Source organism: Phaseolus vulgaris, chromosome 4 (assembly GCF_051622355.1).
Source record: "Phaseolus vulgaris cultivar YP4 chromosome 4, ASM5162235v1, whole genome shotgun sequence".
NCBI lineage: Eukaryota > Viridiplantae > Streptophyta > Magnoliopsida > Fabales > Fabaceae > Phaseolus > Phaseolus vulgaris.
Window position 1 is genome coordinate 44,590,436 of NC_143501.1, and position 21,390 is coordinate 44,611,825.

The window sequence follows — 21,390 nt, forward strand, 5'->3', positions numbered from 1 at the left end:
AATATAGAATAATGTAATGTTTTACGACTGCTGGTAAATTTGAAAAGAGTTATTAAATAAAAATTCTAATTTAAACATGAGCTCAGATGAAGGAATTTTAAATTTACTTATTTTATAGTTGGATAGAATTAATTTTCATAAACTTATTTAAATTATTGAATGTATTAAAATAAATGTTTAAATAAAGCTTAATCGATCTGATATGTTTGATAGATAATTATACTCTGTAAATTTCATGTTTATTTATGGAAGAGCATTTGTCCACAAAAGTCATTCATTTACCTAAAAGGGTGAGGGATTGGTATTTTTGTTTTTTTATTTATTTATTTTGAATTCGAACAAAAAATAAATCATCTATAAAATCTTATTAAAAACATAAAAAATATTTTGTCTTAACATGATATATATATATATATATATATATATATATTATTAAAATATATCTTTTTTGTGGGTTTTTTCTTAAAATTGTGTAATTTATTTCATATTTCCTAAAATGGGTAAATTATTATTTTTATTTAAAAATTAGGTAAATCATGAGAGTTCGGAATAATTTTAAAGAAATCGTTATCTATATTTACTGTTTTCAAAAAAAAAAAAAAATCGTATATGACAAATAGGAGTTTTGATTAAAGTTTGCACTAATAGCATTTTGTAAAGAAATTGTATTTGGTTCATACTATTATATTTAGCAGATAAAAAATATTTATGCTAAAATCATACATGTTAAAAATGATTTTGGTAAAATATTGCCTAATCAAATTCGTATTTGTAATGTAACTTCAGTTATATATCATATTGTATTGAACTTGTCTTTACCATTTACAACCTCAGTTTAATGTTTGTTTGTTTTTTGGAAGAAAATTTATTATTTTTTAAAAAAATAATAAAATAATTTAAGAAAGATTTTGTTGTGTTATTTTGATTGAAAATAATGTATGAAAATTAATAATGGTGATAAAATCTTAAATCTAATGCGCTAAAAATAAACCAGAAATCTAAAATTGAGAATAATAAGTAGTAAACCCTAAAATAAATAAAAAACTTAAATCAATAAAGACACGTGTAACCGTAATCCTTAACCATAAAGTGTAAATTTGTAAACAATATATCAAAAAATCTATTAAAGTAAAAGATTTAAACTCATAATCCTCTATCCAAAATGATAAACCTATAAACCCTAAAATCACAACTAGCAAAGTTAAAGTCCACAATTATTTAACTAATGAGTGAAACAATACTCCATAATTTTTTGAAAATGTTGAAAAATGTTATGAAAAAATGTTTAATATGTAGTAAAATATTCTTTGTATTTATTTTGAGTGAGTTGTTAGTAATATATGTATATAATTCACTAAATTAGTTTCGCTTTAACATAAAATAAAAAATTGTGAATTTAATTAAAGAAATTGTCATATAGAAAGTAGAAAAATATTACAAAAGTTTACAATTAGTCCTATTGTGTCATTTTTTCCTATAGTAAAAGTATTTATTTAGTTTAATTGAACGTGTTTCATCCATTTCATTATGTATACGGTTAATTATTGGTCAGCTTGATTCTTTACCGCACATGTGGGCCTCTGGGATCAAATTCGATCTCATATAACTAGACCTATAATCTTGATTTTTAATTGGAAGAAATTGAATTTCGTAAGCCTTGAAAATATAGTGCAAATTGTAGATAAGGTCAACGAATGTCATTAGTTATAAATTACATGTCGAACAAACAACAATCATATGAGTATAAGGAAGGTGGAGAGCTTGAAACTTCGTACAATCACACCACCAGTCATTTAGTCTTATTGTGTATGACATATGTGGGCGTTGTAGTTGGGGAATCAGTAGCTTTTGAACATCAAACTCTTAATTTTCTCTATTGTACCTCTAGACATGACACATAGCTGATAGTTGTTCATTTTTCCATAACACGACAGTAATATTTTCAGGATATTGATGGTCAACTCATAACATGCACATTGTCTTCGTCCCTCGTTCAACAAACCAGGATTTGGTTCTTTCAAAAGTTGTCTTCAGGATAGCATAAATGGATAACAATTGTGTTCCCTTTAGTAATGAGTTCATACACCCCACTAAATTTGTTGTCATGTGGTCATACCTCCTACCTCCGTCATATGCTTGCGTCCATGTTTTCAAACGTATTTGATCCATCTAGCCAAAAGCTCAGCGAAATTGTGATCTTAAAGCCGACAATTTTTCTTGACGAATTGGGTTTTTCATTTCTTAACATGTGACAATGTCAAAAATAAAATGATTTAAAGCTAATGCGTTGCATCAAAACTGATTAATAAAAGTAAATTAAATTTAAATAGATACTTGTGTCTATCAAGTGTTTATTCAACTCGACATTCTTGAACTTCTTATTGAAGTCATATGCAATGTGGAGTGTGCAATATACTGATAGGAGACCATTTCCTTCCCAACCAACTTCTGAAGATTTCAATGCTGATAAAATGGTTTTTCCTCTATCATTTATCATGCATATCTTTTGTTGTGGTATGACATGTGGTCACAATAGTCAGAAGAACCAGATCAATGTTTTTTTTGTTTCACCTTCAAAATACTGCAAAAGTTAAAGGGAAGATATTTTGGTTGTCATCTTGACCAATTGTTGTTAGCAAAGTCCCATGATATTTTTCAATCAAGAATGTTCCATCAACTTTGACTATTGCTTTGCAATAATTGAAGCCATCAATGCATGGTTTGAAAGCCCAAAATACACATATCAAGATGTAAGACAAAGTGTCTTAAACACTGTCTAGAATAAAAGACAAAGTAACAGATCGACAATTGTCCTAAGGACATTTTCTTGAACCGCCTGCAACTATCTTGGAAGATAATTATATGATTTGTCTCATTCACCGAATTTCACGACAAACACCTTTTGTTTTTTCATCCATGTTTTTTTATATGTTACATAATAACCATAACAACTTTAATTTTTGCAATTAAACTTTTCATTAGGATTGATGGATTTGTTTTAACGAAATTGACCACAATAGTTGTGATTTGGGTGGAGTCCAAATTTACGTGATCATCAGAAAGAGTGATCAACAAACATGTATGGGGCGCTTCAATATTTTTTTTATCTCCCATGTATTGCGGATATCTTCAACGTTGACATCCATTGTTGCAGTTAATGCACTGGGCTACATATTGATCCGTCTTTGACTCGACGACAACAAATTTATAGCCTTGAACTATGTGATATTGTTTTATCACACACATAGTAGCCTCTTTATTAAGAAAAACCATTCGTTCATAATGGTCATATTCAATTACTTGTCTCAATCGACTATAGGAATCACCTTGTTGGAGTGATGACGTTACGAAACCACCTTCTTCTCATCGATGTCATCATCTTTACTAAATTCATGAATAATATCTCTGATCACGGACACTTTCTGGGTGCCCATAAAACTGCCTCCAATGTAAAAGGGATTCATCTACCACATGCAACATCAAAATATAATTGTTACTGTAAAGTGCATTGAATGAGTGTGACTACTAGTTGTTAGAAGGATTTTCAATACAAACTTTAAAGTATTACCTTGTCAATATCAATGTATAAAACAAGTTGTGCTCCAATCGAAAACTTCTAACCAAGACTTGTTTGATAAATATGCAAAAAACTTTGGTGAATGAGTATTTTTGCATTGCATTGGTTGGTTCATCAGAATATATAACATAGTTACTTAAAGTTTAAAATTATTAAAAGCAACACAATAACTTTCTCATGACACTGAATTCACATATTGGTACATAGTACAAGGCATAACATACAAGCTACATTTTTCATACATTATATATAATATGTACTAGTAAGTTCAAGAAATTAAATAATAATGTAGTCATGCATGTGTGTGTGGTATAGTCATTCACTCTTACAAAGTAGTGTTCCTTTGACCAATGCATCGTGCTTCAAAATTCATACATACAAGGTTCAACAAGATGGCATGTGCTTTATGAGCAATGCATACAAAACATAATATCAATTTCATATCACACGTTATATATCATACTGATACTTTGCTATACTTTTTTAAATGGGTATTAAAATTTCCCCTACTATACCAAATATTGATATGACTTTTGACAAATAATACATGGATACCCCATATTAGTTTATTTTAAAGAGAGAAATATATGCATACATAATAAATATATAACATGATATAAATGAAAAGAGACAATAAAAAGTATTGAATTAAACACCACACGCCCACTTGAAATGATAGAGGCTAAATTACTGCTCCTTTAAATTTAAAGATGCAACTCCATAATCAAGACAATCAGTCATAGTCTCTATTGAATTCAAATGTGCAAGTCATTTTGTCTTATACACTTTCAATTCAAAAATGAATCTTGTTACAAGTGACACTATTGTGCCTATACTCATTCCAATGTGTACACATGAATGGCGATTTCAATTCAACAAATATTCTTGAAATCGTAGTAGGGAAAATGTACTATCAATTTAAATCTTCATCCACTTCTCAACTTGTAGTGGTTTTGAGTCAACGTTTTCTCCATGCATTGCTTTGACATGTAATAAAGCTTGGAAGAGAGATCCCTGGATGTAGTTCATGTTCAACCTTCAATGTCACCCACAACCTTCAAATGTACATACGTGTGTTCCTTCAATGTCACACAGTTCCTTTAAATCTACATATGCGCTAGAGTTGTAGGTGGAATTCACTAAATTTATGTGTATTATTAAATTTATGACCATATATTCACACAAGCATACTACTCTTGCACCATTTACTGAATTGTGTTGGCTGGTTTTTGTGCTTTTGGAGTTCAAGTATTGTCTTTTTCGTTATACTACTATCTACTCACCCTTTAAATTCATGTAAGCATTGTTTTGTATTGAACCTTTCCATTCATCTACGTAACATTCACTTTCTTTCATCCATAACACCAATTATTCCTTCAGCAGTGTTGGAGTTGCATTAGTTTTAACACACACAGACACCTTACACTAAGTCAGTCTTAAGTTTATTTTGTCAAAGTTACCTTCTTAGTATTTAAGAAATTTTGAACTTTCATATATATTTTTTGTATAGGTTCGGATAACAATGACAACCAATGCACGACTACCATAACATATGTCCATCTTACAGCTACAACATAAACATGTGAAAAAGACTTTATGGGAAGGGAACAAAAGACTCATACGACCTAAACGACATGCCATATGGGTTCTCAAACATTTTGAACGACTTGATCACCTAGTCATAAATTTAATTGAACATGTTGAGTTCGAAATCTTATTGATTTTGACGAACATTGACATAAATCACCATCTAGTTACAACATTGGTCGAGAGGTGGAAAGCTGAGCCACACACCTTTCATTTGCCACTCCAAAAGCCACAATCACCTTAAAAGATGTTACAGTTCAACTTGGACTCCCAATTGATGGGGAACTTGTGATGGGTGATAGTAGTGGTGACTTGGTATGTGTGTGTGAGGAATTGTTGAAATTTGTGGCAGCAAAAACTATGGTTCAAGGAAACACAATCAATATATCTTGGTTGAATAGTTCTTTTTGATATTTGGCACATGATGCAACTGATGTTATTATTACACAACATGCATGAGTGCACTTGTTGAGATTGATTGGAAATGTATCAATGTCAGACACATCAAAGAGTCAAGTTCATCTAATGTATCTATTGTTACTGGTTGACTTAAATAATGTGTCAAACTTTAGTTGGGGGTCAACTGTGTTGGCTTGTTTGTATCGTGCACTGGATCACAATATCAATTATAATTAAGACAATATCGAATGGTGCATGATGTTTTTATAATGCTAGATGTGGGGCCGAATGACATGTTTTTCATCGACTACTGACCCATTGAGTGTTGAGGAGATAGTTGTCGGTGTTGTTTTTTCACTTGCGAAAAGGTTATTCTTTTTTTTTATTCATGTTAATGTTGTGTGTTTAAAAAGTTTGTATTAATTATTTCATGACAAACGTTTATCGCATATGGTCTAGAAACTTACTTTGAACAAACACAAATGTGATTATAGTGGGTCAAATTCAGAAGACGCTTGATCAGATGCGGTTGAAACAAGTTATCATTTTATCCTTAAACAACTAATTTTTTTCCAAATAATCCAAAAAAGTAATAATGTTATTTTTTGTCGTTGAATGTTTTTGTGGACTCCACATCGATGACTCAAAATTAGTGGTATAATTACAATATATTTTTCAGTTGTAAGTTGTGCGATTATACTTGTAATTTGTTTTGAAACTATCAAATTTCATCAAGCACACCGAATGATGCGACAATTCTAGTTTCAACAACATATTCCACATGACCCATGCAACCTCAATGAAGTTCACAGAGAAGACATGCGTGGAAGAACAAATATGTATTGACCACAATATCACCAAAGGTGGATAACAATGTGGAATGATTGACAAAACCTTAATTTAGGGAATATCATTCTATGAAAAATGGTCATTTGTACGATGTTTCAACTTACACACAATAGATCACCAATCATACCATCCGCTACGTCTCACCTAGAGAGGTCATGTCTAAAGACAATGTAAGCTAAATCTACAACTTATTTCATATTTTAATTTTATTAAACACTATATTAATTATTATTTTAAACAACAATATGGCACGCCACCCGACAGTCAACCCCACCATTCTGAAGGCCATCATCATCATGTTGAGTCTTATTCAAATGTTGCACAATTTGGACAACAAACTTTTTTTCAATAGTTCTCCCTATCAACCACCAGAAATATTCAACTTTATGGAGTATCACCCCAACATGTCTGGCCATTTCTCTACCAACAAATGTCATCAACTTACACCAATTTTCCATTGCATGGAAATATTTTTCTCCAAGTCCATCACAAATGTTTAGTACTTCAATAGTGACACCATCTTCCACATTTCGTCCAATTCTCACCACACATTATTATCAATCCACAATGTCTTCATATGGATCCAAATTTCCATGAAAAACTAACGAAGGGGAAAACAATAAGGACGATAGTCCACGTCCATCGAGACAACGAAGAAGACCCTCGTGTGGGACATAATCTCATAGATAGTTCGTTCATCTTTATGTTAAAATAATTCTGTAAATTGTTCAAATTAAATTAAATTGTCAGTGTATTTCACTTAATGTCAGACTTCCATGTTATTAAATTGTAAGATTCTCTTGTATGCAGTAAAGAACGTATTCCAACTATAAATCAGTTGGAGTTTACTCTCAATCTACACATCTACCTCCTAATCGGCTAAAATGAACATATGACCCACAACATAAAGAATGTGACCATATGCAAGACTACAGAACACTGAAAGACTTGTAAGATTCTCTTTTATGCATGTAAAAGACATATATTATATGTAGGCTGGAGTGTACTATCAATCCATACATCTATCTCCTAATCAGCTGGAGTGTACTATCAAACCAGAACATAAAGAATGTGAATGAGGGAGATAAAATGGAAAAGCAGCATACCTTCCATCATAAACAAGAGTAAGCAATAGTAGTTCGCCAGTTTTTGTAGACAGCAAGGCTACATCACTCAACAACCAAGTTGCATTGGCAGAATCAAGCTCCACATTAAAACTTGATCTCGGTATCTCCTGACTGGAAATATAAAAGGAAGGTAATTGGGGTTTTAAAAGTTAACATCCAAATACAATACGAGGAAAATAATTAATGTGCATAAGAGGATGTCAAATCACAGTATGAAAAATGAGGGGTAATGTCAAATAATTGTAAGAACTCATGCCTAGAATGTTATTTCCTTTTATATGAAGATTATATGAGAGAGAAAGAATCATCACCTATTGTCAAGTGAAACAGCATAGCTGTTCAAGGCCAATGCACAAGAAGCCGACTGCAAAAAATAACCTATATAATTAGATTATTCCCGGTATCTTGTAAACCAAAAACTGTAAAATGCAAGAATACACATACATGCAAAACTACAATTAAATATCTTGTCAATTAATAAAAATTGAAAAGATACCACACAACTATGCCTAGGCAACTCATTTACCTGACTGTGATAATGAACAGTATTAGCACCTATTACAAGAACACCACCTATTGGCGAAGGCACTGCAAGAAGCTTGTATGCATCATGGGGGAGATTCTGCAAAATAAATACAGCAGACAAATTTACAAAAATCAATTTAGGGTGTAAAAGAGAGGGAAAACAATCAGCAGAAGTTAAAAGATGCTGGACTTAAGACATACATACGATTTCCATGAGGAAATATTATTCAAACCATAAGGGCTAGATGGGCACATTAATTAATCACTTACTAAAGAGATCTCACATGGAAGGGGTGGTAAATTGTTTAAAAAAAGACAATATAATAGACACCATTACTCAAATTCACTTTTGTTAGCCTACATGTTAAGGGACAACAAAACCAAAAATGTTTAAACAATATAATAGACACTATTAGTTACACTAATTTTGTTTGCCTACAACAAGTGCAAACAAAACCAAAATCTATACAATGAAAAGAAAATTCTAAATAAAAAAGAAATACATGGCAAACACCAATAAGGAGGTTAATAAACTAGCCATATCTTAAATACTCCAGCTTCTCTAAGATATTGAAGTGTGGAGGGTAAAAATCTTCCATTTTGCTATTGCAAGTTTTGAAAATCACATTGAAGTGCCATCTAGGCATCTACGTTGAACTTACAACAGCTGACCAAATAAGTGGATGCTGCTTTAAGGTTGTGCTGATACTAAGTGCTGATATCATGCAAGTATGATGCTTCCATGAGACACGCCCAGCCCAAGTGAGTTCACGTTCATGTAAAATAACCATTACAGGTTCAATATAGCCTGTACAAAAAGTTGAAGCACTACTTGTTAAGTAAAAAATAACACAAACTTATGTATAATACTATCTTTTCATGCAGAGAAAATAGATACACAAGTACTGCAATAAAGCACCAGAATCATAATCCATTATATTTTGATTTTTAAATAATGATTGTAAATTATAAAATTAGTTAATTCAGTTTTTGATCCAGAAACAACACAACTAATTATTCAAATTATAAAGAGGGCTACAAAATAAGCAAACAGGAAATAAATTTAAGAAACATGTCATTTAACTAAACCAACGGTCAATATTTTATTGTGCACAAACACAATAAATGCTTATATATACATTTGAACCATGTATTATAATCACAAAGTAAAGTCTGTCTCTTTCCTCGGTGTATGAATGAATTAAATACATGCATAAAGAAAATAAAATGTTATTAACTGATTTTAACGAAAGAATTAATGTGCAAAACCATTATGCCTTGTTTGGCTGAGTGGAGGGAGAATGATGGGGAGGGAGAGAAATAATGTGGTGTGTTTGGTGTGGAGAGAATAGAGAGAAGAAATACTTTATTAAAATGGTGGGAACCATTTCATTATTTCTCACTTTTTTACTCGTCTCTCTATCTCTCTCCTTATCTTCTATCAATTCAATCTAATTACACACCTTCTATAAAACTTTCAATTTCTCACCTATTTCTGTTCAGCAAACAATTAAACATTCAATTTTATTTCTTTCTCTTTTTCCAACTTATTTCTTCTCGATTTCTCCATTCCCTCTATTTCTCTCTTGACGACCAAATAGGGCCTTGGGGTTAAGAAAATAATAAAATCCCATGTTATGATTTATCATTGATTTTGAAAACAAATTTTCAGCAAGTATTTCATACAACTGATGTGGTGTGGTGGTGTTTGGAAGAGTTTATACAGAACTTATGTTGGCTTATAAATATAACTTGCACTCCTATAACCTCTAATTACATTTTTTAAACGTGCTTTTCAATGACACTTATAAAAATAAACTCTCTTTATTTTGTTACAATAAGTTTCACGGTCAACTTTATGACATAAGCTATCATTTGAAAAGAGCTTATTAAATAAACATGTAACTAAGATGTTTATAGAACTGCATCTGCACCCTAAATTTTATTTGAATGTCAATAGTGGTCTTTCAAACTTAGAGGAATAATTTTTTTGTGTTGCACTAAGGCAGGGTTCAGTTACAAAGACAATCTCTTTTTCTAGTCACATTTATTACTGCTATATTAGAGTTACGAGTTCTATTTCACCGTGAGGGAAATAAATTTGCAGAATGACTCATCAACTGGAGCCAGCAACTTTCTCCTGAATTCAATGTGATTCCTGTCCCTTCTAGTGATTTATCCATACTTATTACTGCAGATATAGGGAGACATACTTATTATTCCTGTCCCTGCTCTTTCCTTTTTCTTTAACTTTGTAGCTTTTGGATTAAGCCCAATTTTCTTCTTCACTCCACCACCCCACAAAATTAGAAAAGAAACAAGAATACCATACATTTATAAAAACTTCTAATATTGATGTTGCGGAAAACAACCATGATTCCATTTTTTATCAAAAAAACTAAATCTAAATTCCATCTCGAGAAGAGATGGTAGAACTTTCATTATATAATTTATAAATACATAAAAGAGACAAGATGAAAAATATTAATATTCTCTTCAACTCACCATGAACAAATGTAAAATCTTTTACATGCCTCATATCCAAGTCACGGAGGTTTATCATATAAGATGACTCGATACGTGCAGCAACTGCTCCTGAAAATCCCAAGGCATCATCATCCCCAACTAAGCCAGAACCAGCCTGACAAAAAAAATACAACAATTAAAAGACAATAAAAAATATAATTGATAAAGAAAATTTTCCAAAAGAAATAAACTGACAAAATGAATTACTATTGATTTTAAATGTTAGGTGGATTACAGAATGCAACGCTGGGTTACAACAGATCATTTGCATCAGTTACTTAATTAAAATTATTAAACAAAAGGTCAAGCAACCTGGTAATGTCCCTTAGATTGGATCCCATTCTTCTGCATTAATATGCACCTAGAATCATTTGCTAAGCAATACAACCAACTTATCTGAAAGAAGTAGAGTGGTTGTGACACTATCCTAAAAATTAAGGCATTCTCTCTAACCAAAATCACCAAATCGCTTCTCAGATAGCATGCTGCAGTGGTACCTAGCTAGCTATTTAAATTCCTAGTCCATTCAAAAGCACTAAAATGGGATGAGAACTTTATCCAAAAGACCTAAATCCTCTCTAGAAATCCAGTTTTCCTAATTATATTAAAAGTGAAATGTCCGCACAATAAATGTCTTACTGCTGCTATACAGATGTTTTAGTAAAAGAAAGATTTTTTAAGAACAAAGTAGAGACAGACATACAGGAGAATAAGAAACTCTTAAAAACTGTATAGTGATACAGTACAATGGGATATTATACAGAGACAACTGAATTACAGAAACCCAACCAGTGAAAAAAATTAGAAAAAGAAAGCATCCATAAAACTATCTAACCACCCGGACATGATTCAAGGGACATTCTTGTTGGAGATCTCACATCGACTAGAAATATGGTCAATTTATAGTATATAATCTAGTCCCACACTCAAGCCTAGTTCTTGAAGTGTGAGAGGGTGTGTTGGAAATTCTACGTCGACTAAAGATATGATCAAATTATACTACATGAGTGGGTGGAAACTCACCTTATATGCCCCAAGAGATTACCACCCATAGCAACTCCTAGATAGGTCAATCATCATTTAAGTGATTGAAATCCCACCAAATAGATGAAAACGGATAAAGACTGTTTAACCTCACTTTCTAGGAGTTAGTAAAGGTGTGGACCAAGAGATTCCACCCACAAGAACTCTTAGATAGGTCAATCAACATTTAAGTGATTGAAATCCCACCAATTAGACAAAAACAGATAAAGACTGTTTAACCCTGAAAGGTTGATCTGTAGCCCTGAAATGATTTCAAACAGCCTAAGATGGAAGGACAAATAAGAAAATAATTAACATTTGGTTATAATAACAGGACAGAATGATCAGAAAATTGAAAATGTGATACTAAAACACCCTCAGAGCCTATTCATGTAAAAAAAATTGAGGCACAAAACACAATGGAGGGAAACCTTAGTGTGGTTTGCAAATCCACAACAAAGCATTAGTATCAATCCTTTTATGTAACAGCAATTCAAATGAAATACATTGCCTTGGATAGAAACTTGGACTTTCAAAACTGGTATACAAAAAAATATGTATCCCCTATTTGGAGAAAAGGTGAGGAATTTAAAACAGAACCTGCAACAGCATGACTAGACACCCTGAAACTTGAAGCCAAATCCTACTTTCTAGTGCAGATGCATGAAAAAAAGAATTCACATTTATGGAACTAACGGATATTTCAAGGGAGTTCCCTTTAAAGACATGTACAGAGACTGGGCATGTTAGGCTGCACCTTCCATTTCTAGTGAACAATTATTGTTTTTAATAAACAGGCATACAAAAATTAGTATATAATAGTGAACAATGATTGTTTTTAATAAACAGATATAAAAAAATAGTATATAATAAAGTATTTCAAATTCACAGGGCATAGAGGATAAACCTGAGTAGCCTTTAGTATTATCATTTGCAAATCATATATCAGAGTTCCACCACACCTGCCTTGAGGATCAACCTTTACCACCGGTCCTCTTGCAAATTGTTCTCTTCCTCTTTTCAGATGAAGCCACTCTGGACCCTCAAAACAATGTAAAGAACTAGGAGGTAGAAACAAGAGTTAAAGACAAGACATAAACTAAATCCTTTACAGAAGAAGAGATATGAGTTTGATGTAAAATGACTTGACTTCTGATCCTCAACTGAGTACTGGCATGCTACAGGTCAATGAACTAACTGTTTTATGTTATACTCAATACCCTGACCGTAAACAGCAAAATAGAAAGAAATAGCAAAGCAACAGCTTGCTTTATGCAAACCATGTACATCTACCAAATTCAACCCCTCAAAAAGACTGTGGTAGACTAATATTACTGGCACTGCAGTCAAATGTCATCAATAGAAAAACATGTCTCTCTTTAGAACTTGAAGTAAAACAAACATAACAAAAGTACCCCAACCTAGATTGATTCAACCTAGTCTCCCACCCTACCATGTTGAACTAAAATGTTACTTGAGAATAATACAAAGGAATTTCAAATTTAGAGTCTCTTTCCCTCCCTTAGAATCTCATATTTACAACTACTTTAGATAGACCAGATACAATATATACTTTAGATAAACCAAATACAAAGTATGAGAGGGAAGAGAGAAGAGAATCTCAAATGAAATAAATTATGTTTAAGACTATTTAATCTAACACTCCCCCAATACCTGGAGCATACAAATTGTATGTGCCAAGCTTGAAACAGAGGTCCTCTCAAGGATTTTGTTAGTACATCTGCAAGCTGATATTTGATCTGACAATTTCAGTGCAAATTTCCTTGGACAACAACTTTTCTCGAATAAAATGACAATCAATTTCAATGTTTAGTTCTCTCGTGGAACACTGGATTGGAAGCAATGGGAATAGCCGCTTGGTTATCACAATAAATCTTCATTGGCTCAATCTCACAAAAATACAATTCTTGTAGGAACTGTTTTACCCATAAAAGCTCACGCGTGAGGGACGTCATTACTACTTTATACTCAAGCAGATGATCATGCAACAACATTTGTTTCTTGGCCTTCCAATAGAAAATATTTCCTCCAAGCAAAACACAATAACCTATGGTAGAACATCCATAGGAGAACCAGCCCAATCAGCGTCACAATACCAAAAGATTGGATATTCCCTTTATCTTCATAAAGTAGTCCTTGTCTTGGAGGATTTTTGGGATATCTTGGAATACAAATGACAGCATTCTAGTGATCAATACAAGGATTTAGCATGAATTGACTGCAAAAGACAAATCTGGTCTAGTAATAGTGAGATAAATGAGTTTTCCAACCAGTCTTCTATGACTTTTTGGATTAGAGAAAAATTCTCCCTATTCTGCCATTAATTTCCACAAGACAATCTACTAGTTTGAAATCAATCATACCTATCTCGTTAAGGATGTCAAGAGCATATTTTGTTTCAAAGATTACAACTCTTTCCTTTGATTGGTCTACTTCTATGCCCAAAATATATTTGAGATTTCAAAGATCCTTGGTTCGAAAATGACTGCACAGGAGTTTCTTTAATTAAGAGATTTTAGCATCATCATTCCCTATGATTACTATATCATCAACATACACAATTAAGTACATAAATTTTCCAAGGAAAATGAGACAATAGAAAATATAGTGGTTTGCCTCATTGCGTTTCAGCACAAAGGATTGAACAATGTGGCTAAACTTTCAAAACCAAGCACGGAGAGACCCTTTGAAACCAATGTTGTCAAGATCGCGAGTTTATTCGCATATTCGCCCAAGTCAGCGAGTTTGGAAAGCCAACCGAGGTGACTCGATCGGCGAAACCGGATCAGAGCGCAACGTTGCACAGCTCGGTGCATTGACAGAGGTTGTCGATTCTGGATCGTCACTCATGCACGGCCATTTTTGGCAAAAAAAATGGAACTTGGTTGCTCCAGTTAAAACCCACATGTCGTCGCTCATGCTCGCCACCGTTGTCAACGCCACCCTAACACTCGTCGTCCTCCCTCGCTGTTGTTGTCGTCACTTGCGCTCGCTCTCGCCGTCAATCGCCATCTCTTGCGCTCGTTGTTGGTCACCAATCACACCGTTGAGCCCACCTTGGTGTTCTCCTTTTTTAACACACACCGTTATTCTCTTTCTATTCTCCTCTTTTTTATTCCATCACAGTGCTTTTCTCTTTTTATTCTTGTTCTCTTTTTTTTTCCTTCACAATGCTCTTCTCTTTTATTCTAGGTACATTTTATAATGGCTTCAACTAATTAGTTTATTTATTTATGAACATTTTATGAATTATGAACATTTTTCATTTGTGTTATATTATGTATTGAATATTATTTTTCATATGTTACTAAGTCTTACGAGGCGAGTTACAATCCTCGAGTTACGATCTTTTATCTTCTTTCCGATCCTCTTACGATTTATGAGTTTGACAACATTACTTGAGACCATAAAGAGAGAGGCGCAACTTACAAACAAGACCAGATTCCGTCTAAGCAACAAACCCAAAGCGGTTGCTCCATGTACACTTTCTCTTCTAAATCCTCATGCAGAAAAGAATTTTTAATATCTAATTAATGAAGGGACCAATGACGAATGGCTGCCATGGCAAGGAAAAGTCAAATAGTCATTTTGGCCACTAAAGAAAAAGTATCAGTGTAGTCAAGGCCATAGATTTAAAAAAATTCTTTAGCCACAAGTCAAGCTTTAAAGCGATCAACTTCACAATTAGGTCCAACTTTAATGGCATAGACCCAACAACAACCTATTGTTTTCTTCCCAAAAAAAGGAGGAACTAACTCTCGTGTTTTGTTATGTTCAAGAGCTTGCATATCAGTAGTCATGGCTAGTCGCCACATAGTATGATCAAGTGTTTCTATCACATTTTTAGAAATAGTAATAGAAGAGACAAAAGAAATAAAGAAAAATAGGAAGCAAATAAAGAATGGTAGATAAGAAAATTATAAATAGGATATAGATACGGGTAGATCGAGTCTATTTGCAAATGGCAATGGACCAACTTAAGTCATGATGATCAAGAGACGTGGTATTAGATGATGATTGAAAAGCACCTGCTGAAAAGGACTATTGGACTAGCCATTTGGTTCTTACATTGATAGGTAATAAGAGGCGGTGACGATGGTTTAGGAGGATTTTATAGGGTATTCTAGATGTTGGAAGCAAAAGGAACGCAAAGCTCAACTAAGGGTATAAGAAGGACAAGTTGGAGAGAATTAGAATCTTGTGTTAAAGGAGGAAAGAAGGGAGTTGGTTCAGAAAAGGTGACATTGGCAAACATATAGTATTTATTGGTCTAAGGAGAGTAGCATCGATATCTTTTTGAAGTCGAGAATAGACCAAGAAGACACATTTGATGGCTTTAGCTGAGAGTTTATCTAAACTTGGGGACATATCATGGACAAAACATACACAACCAAAAACACGTGGAGTGATATGAAACAGGGGTTTTTGGAAATAGAATGGAGTAGGGAACTTTATTATCAAGTGAAGAAGGTGTTCTATTAATGAGAAAACAAACAGCTAGGATACGAGAGGTTTCAACCAGATGTCTATTTTTCCTTTCTGCTATACCATTTTGCTAAGGTGCATGAGGGCAAGTAGATTGATGCAAAATGTCGTGTGAGCTTAAGAGTTTAGATAAATTAGAGAAAAAATATTCTTTGGGGATTATCCTTTCGTAAGACTTTGATTATTTTTCCAAATTGATTTATGACTTCATTAAGGAAAGCCATAAAATAAACAAAATTTCATGACGATCTTTCATTAGATAAATCCAACTACATTTAGAAAATTCATCAATGAATGTAACAAAATATTTAAAACCAAAAGATGACACACGACTTGGCCCCCAAATGTTAGAGTGGATGATAGAAAAGGCAGAATTACATCTAGACTCACAAAATTTACGAAAAGAATACCTAACATGTTCTCCTAATTGACAGGATTCACATTCCAAAGTTTGGAGACTACTAAGTTTAGGAACCATTTTTTTTATTTTTGTCAAATGAGGATAATGAGGATGTCTTATGCGTTCATGTACCAATTTAGGAGATACGGATGCAAAACAAGATACAGATGAACTAGTAACAAGGTAGTATAGGCCTCTAGATTCATGTCCTTTGCCAATCATCTGACGTACCACGTTCCTATATAACAAAAGAATTGGCATCAAAGGTTACTAAACAATCTAATGTTTTAGTTAATTGGTTTAAAGAAATGAGACTAAAGGGATGGACAAGTACAAAAAGAATATATTTTATGTTATGTTTAATTGTAAAGATGTTGGATAACATTCACAAAACTATTTTGGGCCTTTTTTTCCAGAAGGAATTACTTGTTTTGAATGACTTGAGAGTACTCAAAATATTGAGTTTTACTGATAGCCAAAGTAGAGCATAAAGCTGAAAAACAGTTTTCTTCCACTGTTGAATTTGATCTGAGTGGAATTGCACACCATCTTCTTCTAAATGATCATGGAAACCTTGGCCAAAGAACCAAAATTCAACTGAAGCATACCAAGATAAATATTTTTTCCCATTTAACTTTTCAAAAGTTATGGAAGGAGTCCCGAAAAAAGAGGAAATAGTCCCTCGAGACATGTTGAACAAGGTAGAGGCAAGAACATAGTCCAGTAATGCAACAGAGAAGAACAACAGCCAACCTAGGGTTTCTAGAGAGAGAAACCTAGGGTTTCAAGTGAGAGAAATTGTGGTCAACACTAGAAGACTCACCAAATGGTCCTTAAACAAAGGACTAAGGGCAAAAACGAGCTAATAATGCTCTGACGACTCAAACCATGGTGATTCAGGAAAATTCCAACCATTGGAAGGTGGTGCGTGAGACACGTGCAAGGTCAGTGGCGGTGGTTGGACAACATGTGGTGGTGCATTGACCGGAATTTGGACGAGCGACCACCGAGGTTGGGTTGCACTCCTCAAGGTGCACCAAACCCAAGTGTTGAAGGACAACTCCGACATTGAACAGTGATCGTGTCAGACAAAGACATGTAGAGCAGATCCCGCTCTGTTACAAACTTGAGAATTATACAAAGGAATTTGAAATTTAGAGTGTGTCTTTCCCTCTCTTGGGATATCATATTTACAACTACTTTAGATAAACCAAATACAATGTATGAGTGGGAAGAGAAGAGAATATGAAATGAAATAAATTCTATTTGAGACTATTTAATCTAATTTAATCTAACTTAATCTAATTGTCCACACATCCACATATAACATTCCAAATAGTGTACGATTTCTCTACAATTCAACTAAGTATCTAACCATTTTAATATCAATCAAGTAGCATAAAATGTGTATACTAAGAGTATAACAAAGAGTTGAATAAATCCATTTTCAACGAAACTCCCACCAAATTTTAAGGTTATTTTTTCCACTAATGATCTTTTCATTTTTAGTTCACAGAAGTACAGAGCCAAATATCACACTAAAGAACATAATTTAATATAACAAAAGCATAATTTGTTCATAAGCTAATTTAAACATATGCACTCACCTAGTTCGAAGTCCATGAATAGAATCATCATACTCGAGAACTGAAATTTTTGCATCTGCAAAAGTTAAGATGATAGAATCTCTCTTTCTAGAAGCATCACCACCTCCAATGCTCAACACAGCCATGGTTTCAACATTGCCATGCAACCTGAATCATATGTATAATAGCATTTGCCAGGTAAGATGCAAAAATCAATCAATAAATCCAATAGATTAAAGAAGTAAATAATCAAGGTCATGTCCAACATTCCCATAATCATCAAGGAAACCCATGCAAGGATCACTAACTAAACTCCTTTCACCCAATCCACACAATACTTTATGAAAATAAAACAAAATAAATTTTCCAAACTTCAGATTCTAAATTCACATACAACTTGAGTCAGTCAGTAAAATTAACAGCTAAAAGAAGCAAAAGCAATCTACTCGATATCCTGACATCATCAAGGAAACCCACTTCTTACAACTAATGTATTTACACAGCTCAATCCACAACATACCTATCAATTGCAAAACAATACTTAAAGAAAAAATAAATATCTACAAATTTAACATTTTATATTCCAACATAAGCAACACGGTTAGATTTACATTGCAGCATAAGATTCAACTCCATCAGTAAATTCAGCACACTGACAAAGCTGAACATTAACCCAGGCTACATCCACCATTAACCAAACAGAAACAATTATCACAAACTATATTGCCACTACTCGATCCACAATGTACGTATCAATTGTTATGAGAACTAGAAAAACACAAAAACATAAGCTCTTTTATTCACTTCCCTTTTATTTAATTACACAGGTGTACTCAGTGCTATCAATCAATGGCCTTGGCGGCACCATGGCAGAAAGCAGTGGTGGATTTTTTGCCGCCTGCCACAACATGGGGTTGGCAAATCAGGTTTTCTGTAGCATCACATCTTATACACAACCCAAACCAAACCCTAAATTAAAAAACCTAAGCTGCAGACCAAAAATGCAGACATGCTCTGCTTCAGCTACCGTAGATGCTGCAGTGAGCCACTGGTGACATCGCCACAGCCTGTGGCCTGTTCCTTTGCCACATGTGACGTGTTCCACCATTATTGATCAACTGCAGCACGAACAAGTGAATACACATTCTCTATACTCATTCATTCTCTATAAAACTAAAACCCCTGAATATCTATTTTTCAGTGACCCAATGATAACGAATTAGAAATTTAGGATTTTTGTCCTATGTTTTGACATTATTTAGAGTCTTCAACTCAGTTTTGCTTTGATTTTATTGTTATTTGAATTTCTAGACTTGATGTTATTATTAATTGTATGGTTGTATTTCATTATGTTAGTGTTGCAATTATACTTCTGCATTTTTTATATATCAGTATGAATATATTGTATTTTCTTTTTGTCTGCAATGCTTCAACCATAATATGTTATGGCTCCAGATATATTTCTAGAAAGGATTTTTTATTTGCCAATATTTTCTGATATCAATAACATTGTGGATGTACTTCTTTGGAGACAATCTAGTTTGCGCAGGGTTGAACACTAAATGTGAACATCTATCAAAAGCAATTCAAACCTTGGTCTGCCACGTCGCCCATACTAATCCCTTCCACAAGACCCAACCCATAAATTCCAGTAAATCCTCACAGCCTCCCCTCAACTCTACCAGTAAATTCAGCAAACTAACAAAGATGAAAATAACCAAATCTACATCCCAACACCATTAACCAAGCACATACAATTACCATAGACTAAATCACCACTACTCAATCCACAATGTACCATCAATTGCAAACAAAACAAGAACTAAAAATAGCTAAGAAACAAAAACAGTCTTCTGGACCACATTTTTTTTTTAATTTCACAAATGTATAGACAATCATATTTCAGCACAGTCAGAAACCATATATGAGAAACCTCTCTCGATAGAAAATCAAACATTCGTTTGCCACATTGTCAGGAGGACTAACCCCTCCCATTAAATTCTACCAAAATCACACAACAATCACAGCTCTAATGTCTAGTTCAGATCATTTCCATGAAATTAATCGCTATTTTCTCTATTTCTTTAAAATAAGCTAATCCAATCACAATTTAGACTCCAGAACAAGTGACCAAACACTAAATGTGAGCAGCTCTTAACGACAACTGGAACCTTGTTAGTGTTCGCCACATTATAGAAATTAACCTTTTACGTTAGAATCAACCCAACCCTTATCGGCGCTAAACATTATAATTCCAGCAAGTCCATACAACTACCACAGCTCAAATGTCTAGTCCAGATCATTTCAAGTACTCGCTATTTTCACTATTTCTTTAAACAAACTAATCTAATCACAATGCAGACTCCAGAACAAGTGAACAAACACTCAATGTGAGCACCTCTCTCAACGGGAATTAAAACCCCGTCAGCAAATCCACACGACTACCCTACACAGCTCAAAATGTGCGGTCTCGAGGAAATAATCGCTTATTATAATTTCTTCAAAATGAGCTAATCCAAGCACACAATTCAAATTCCAGAACAGATAAGTGGAAAGAGGCGAAACCTGTAGTGGCACACAAGCTCAAGAGAGGCTCCGTCGATTCCATCGAGGAGAGTGCCGCGGCGGGGGTCGGCGGCCTTGGGCGGCTGGTCCTCCTGGATGCGGACGGTGTAGACTTCGAGGACGTTGGCGGCGGTGACGACGAGGTTGGGGAGGGGGCCGACGCGGCGGGGGCGGGAGGGCCACTCGGCGTCTAGGTCTTCGGGCTGGAGAGGAACGGAATCGGCGCGTGAATGCGTGAGGAAGCCGGCTGCGCAGTTGTCGATTCCAGTGGAACACTGCATCATCTTGTACGCCGCGAAACTCATGGTTGAAGGAGACGCGCGAAAACCTAATTCGGAAGTGAAACGGTTAAAGAGAAAAGGATTCGGTTATGTTGTGAGAGCTTAAACCCTCGATTAGGGTTTGGGTTTGGCGGGACACAGTGTTTCTGCGTCCCCTGAGTCTGTGTCTGTCAGTGTAGTTCACTCTCCGCGGCGAGGGAAACAATTTGAGTTTGGAACAAATTAATAAATAAATAAATTTTAGTGACACTGTATAATTATTAAGACATGTGTTTGTTTTAATTTTATTTTGTTGAATTAACATGTAATTGTAAATTTAAATTTATTTTATATAATTTATTTAATTTTATGTTATTGTGTTATAATTTAATATATTGAGAAAACAAATGTAGTGTGAAAGAATAGAGGTTATAAAAACTAAAAAAATTGAATGAAAATC

The 21,390-nt window shown here is 33.8% G+C and overlaps 1 protein-coding gene across 7 annotated transcripts; it reads right to left on the minus strand.

Moving 5' to 3' along the window:
- Positions 1 to 3,068: 3,068 nt before the first annotated feature.
- On the minus strand, positions 3,069 to 21,170 carry LOC150028114 (cleavage and polyadenylation specificity factor subunit 1-like). Of its 7 annotated transcripts, XM_090301746.1 has the most exons (10): positions 20,671 to 21,170; positions 18,127 to 18,273; positions 12,521 to 12,674; positions 10,570 to 10,705; positions 8,727 to 8,872; positions 8,066 to 8,161; positions 7,851 to 7,903; positions 7,519 to 7,650; positions 3,569 to 3,626; positions 3,326 to 3,464 (listed from the first exon to the last, which is right to left on the minus strand). In XM_090301746.1, the coding sequence occupies exons 1-9, from the start codon at positions 20,973 to 20,975 to the stop codon at positions 3,617 to 3,619; spliced, it is 1,179 nt and encodes a 392-aa protein (XP_090157872.1). In that variant the 5' UTR covers positions 20,976 to 21,170; the 3' UTR covers positions 3,326 to 3,464; positions 3,569 to 3,616. The 7 variants fall into 7 exon arrangements, with proteins under 7 accessions (XP_090157868.1, XP_090157872.1, XP_090157873.1 ...); XM_090301742.1 differs by lacking the exon at positions 3,569 to 3,626 and having other exon boundaries at positions 3,069 to 3,438; XM_090301747.1 differs by lacking the exon at positions 3,569 to 3,626 and having other exon boundaries at positions 3,444 to 3,464.
- Positions 21,171 to 21,390: the final 220 nt, after the last annotated feature.